Raw genomic sequence first — 3,927 nt, 5'->3', positions numbered from 1 at the left:
AAAAAAAAAAGCAGATGTGGAAAAGGTACAAGACTGAGAGAGAGAGCTGGACTGGCAAGAAAATCTTTGGTAAGAGAAGATTGAGGATTCGACATGTCTGCAACTTCCATGGCTGTTTGGTTTGTTCTTTAAAGTATTAATTGGGGTGGGGTCTTCCTCATTAAAAATAGTAGATAGAACGGAGAGGCATTGAAGAGGAGTACTAAGAGAAAGATGGTGGGAATGGCTGGTAGAAGTTGACTGACAGTCGTCAGATACATATTTGTTGGGGGTGTGGGGTCCAAGTTTATAGCTATGTTTAAAAATAATTAAAAAAAAAGAAAAGTTAGGAGTCATAATTAATTCTTGAGACTTAAAATTTATTTAATTTGAACTAAAAAAATGTGGGATCCAAAAAACAAAGGAAAATGATATTTGTACATTGGGGTTGACACTTCGGTGTACACTCTCTTCACATGAGAGGATATGCTCCATGACAATAAAAAAAATCTTGAGATACCCCATGTGAAGGGAGTGTACACCGAAGTGTCAACCCCGATGTACGTGTAGCAAAATTGAAAAACAAAAGTAGTTTATAGTCATGTTTAGAAGTTATTTTTTTAAAGAGAAGAGAGAGAGAGAATAAGAATCATAATTAATGCATGGTACCTATAATTTGTTTAATTCGAGCCACAAAAAGTAGGACCTACAACAAGTATTGGGTCAATTGAATTTATGACCATGTTTAAAAGTTATTTTTTTATAAAAATAATGTTATTTAATATCAATAGTATTAAAATATTAGTTCAAGTGATTACATTTTAAAGATTGAATTAAAGAAGTTATATGACTTTGTATTTAAATGAGTCTATCATTTAATTCTATGTAATTGCCACATAGATTAGTACTTAACACCAGCTATAATGAATAGCATTACTCTCTTTTTTTCACATGTTGATAATGTATGAGTCACAATTATACTGAGGGTGAGGGATCCCCATTTTATTATTTTGGACCATGAAAAAAGTACCTGGTACCGTTATTTATAAGCACTTATTGCAGGGTCTTCTAAAGTTTTCCAATAAGCTATTAATTGGAAAAAAAAAAAAAAAAATTGCTTGCTTTAGATGGCTAAAAAAATGATATCCAGAATCGATGGTCTTGAAACATCAATCTAAGTGTCAATATATCATAGAACACATTAAGAGAGTGTTTGGTGGGGATTAAAATTATATTTTTTAGTAAATTTTGATAAAAAATTTTGAAATTTGTAGTTAAAAAATTGTGGAATCCATGAAAAATGTGATTAATATTGATTGTTTGACTTTGACTAAAATTAAAATTTGAGCCAAACAGGGGCTAAATGTATTGTAACATGAACTGATGTTAAACACCATTTCGCATGTCTAATTTGTTACAAGTTCAAAATCCTTTCGCATGTCTAATTTGTCCATATTTGCATTATATTGCCACATTGTCCTCTGAAAATTTGCCTAACTTCAAATTTGCAGACACTAATTTAAATCAAGAACAATTTCCCCTGTGAGGGAGAGGGGGTGTAAACCCAGGTGTACACCGTTGTGTACAGATAGCATCATCCTTCTCATCATTGGTTGTACAACTACGACGAATGTTGACGATTAATTTATTGTCTGTTTCTAAAGTTGGTGTTCAATGTGTTACTAGGCTAATATGGTAGGTGCCGATGTTGCAATTTTCCCTTGATTAAAGTGCAAGTTTGCGATTTGAGTGTGGCTTCAAAATTCAACAGTGTTTATTTTCATAATTTGTCACTCATTGATGCTTTTACTTTTGTGGCCTAACAAAGGACTTAGAATTATGTACATTAATTACAATGTTGACAAAGCATCTTAAACACTATGCAACCTATTAGATTAGAAAAGGTCATTTCGCAATGTGATACTATTATTGTATTTTATCGAAATTTGGAACAATGATAAAGAATATATGGATGTTTGAAATTTATCATTGATTGAGATGCTAAATACATATTGGGTATATGTTTTTCATTTTGTAGAAAGCAATTATTTAAAGGTTTAAGATTTTTAGACGGTTCGTAAAATACAATTATTATCTCAATTGTGATTATTCTCGGTAAGTGTATTCAGTATCCTCTGAATATCATCTTCGTCAATATATTGTATCATTTTCACTAGGGTAATTCAAGAGGTAATTGACAATCATTACAATTTTCAAGTGTAGAAATGACTTTACATAATTTTTCGATAAGTAATAAATTATTTATTTATCGATAAACTAATTAACCTTATAAAGTAATAATTATTCTTGATTCCAATATTATTATTTTGTAGGAGTTTCACCACTTGACTCATGTTTTATAAACTGTTAATATATATCAATTAACATTTTATGCAAAATATCGAGATAACGAAAATACTATACACTTATCTTTTACTCATTTCTATCTATATATTATCTAAGTCGTTTATAAATACTTCATAAACAAAATGTATTAGTTCAAGGAAACTATCCTACAAATAAATTAATTTACAAATAATCTTAAATTCAAATTAAGTAAATTTAATTGACTAAATCTATTAAAACCTTGAGGTTGGGTATTGCTTTGCAACTTGGACTGATGTTTATAAATATGAAGAAATGCATATTTTAATTAAAGGTCACAATACAACTTTATGACTAATTTGGATTTTACAACTATAATGAAATGTTAAAGATCAAATTGCAAATGAAGTAATAAGCTGAGGAACTATAATGCAATTATTCCCTGCATTTTATTTTTCTCTTTATTTGGATAAGAATAAGAGTAATGATATCTTTAGAATTTTAATGGATCTTATAAGATTATATATGAATTCTAATGAATTTCATGAATTTGAATAAATTTGCGTATAATTTTATTAAGAATGATGAAAATTTCAATAAACTTTGCTCTGTATATTTTTAAGCTTGCAATAATGAAATTCAAATAGATTTTTTGAAATCTTTTTATTAATGAAATTCTTATAAATCGACGAATAATTACTAATACTATACATACATTTTAATAAAATTCATTAAAATTCTACTCTAAGACACCTAAATTTACAAGGATTTCAAAAATCAATTTAAATATCAGATGAGGACATCTCTTTAAACCAATTTATGTGACATTAAATATCATTAATTAATAAATCATCATAAAATAGGGACATAAGTCCCATTTAACATCACTTAAAGACATATAAAATTAGTGATGCTAGTCTAAATGTCAATTAAATGAAATTAAGTAATTAGACCTCTTAATATGGTGATACGAGACACATTTAATAACTTAATTGACACTTGACCATTGATAATCAATTACTTAGATATATAGCATTACTCATCGATGCATAATAAACTTGAATTTAAATAATTCTAACACATTTTCCGGTTTCATATGAAAATTAAAAATATCATCCTATATAAAATGACGTTTACAAAAATTTAAATTTGAAGTAAAAAATTAAACTTTTTTTGTTTTAATATTAAACGCATGTTTGGTTTCCACATTCTAAAAATTATTTTCAAAACACTATAATTTTACACGTGAATTTATAATTTCCCTTTACACCTTCTTTAAAAAATTATTTTTCACGAAATTTATTTTGAAAAACCTCTATTAAACTGGGACTCCAAGAATTAAAAATTTAAAAGCTCATTATTTACTCTTCCTGTTCCATATACTTTCGCCCCTGATTGGCCCCCATTACATAGAAAAATTAATGAGTGAAATAGTATTTTTTTGAAAAATGAGTGGTTAAAAAAGGAAAAAAAATTTCGATTTACATGTAATACTATTTTATGAAAGATTGTGTGGTTAAAAATAGAAGAGAGAAAAATGAAATGTAATGTAATGAAAATTAATGGGGTTCAAACTGGAGCTTCCTCCGACTTGAGTTTATATTAGCTTATCATAAGTCTTTA

At 27.7% G+C, this 3,927-nt stretch overlaps 1 protein-coding gene across 1 annotated transcript in view; it reads right to left on the bottom strand.

The window, feature by feature from the left end:
* LOC111391285 (homeobox-leucine zipper protein GLABRA 2-like) overlaps positions 1 to 230 on the bottom strand; it is a 3,616-nt gene extending 3,386 nt beyond the window's left edge. Inside the window, exon 1 of the mRNA XM_023016457.1 lies at positions 30 to 230. Coding sequence (XP_022872225.1) covers positions 30 to 110 — 81 coding nt within the window. The 5' untranslated portion in view covers positions 111 to 230. The remainder of the gene's footprint in view (positions 1 to 29) is intronic.
* Between the last annotated feature and the right edge of the window lie 3,697 nt (positions 231 to 3,927).

Source organism: Olea europaea, unplaced genomic scaffold, assembly GCF_002742605.1.
Source record: "Olea europaea var. sylvestris unplaced genomic scaffold, O_europaea_v1 scaffold7729, whole genome shotgun sequence".
NCBI classification, from domain to species: domain Eukaryota; kingdom Viridiplantae; phylum Streptophyta; class Magnoliopsida; order Lamiales; family Oleaceae; genus Olea; species Olea europaea.
The sequence above is the reverse complement of the archived record's forward strand: the minus strand, read 5'-3'. Positions and strand labels throughout refer to the sequence as shown.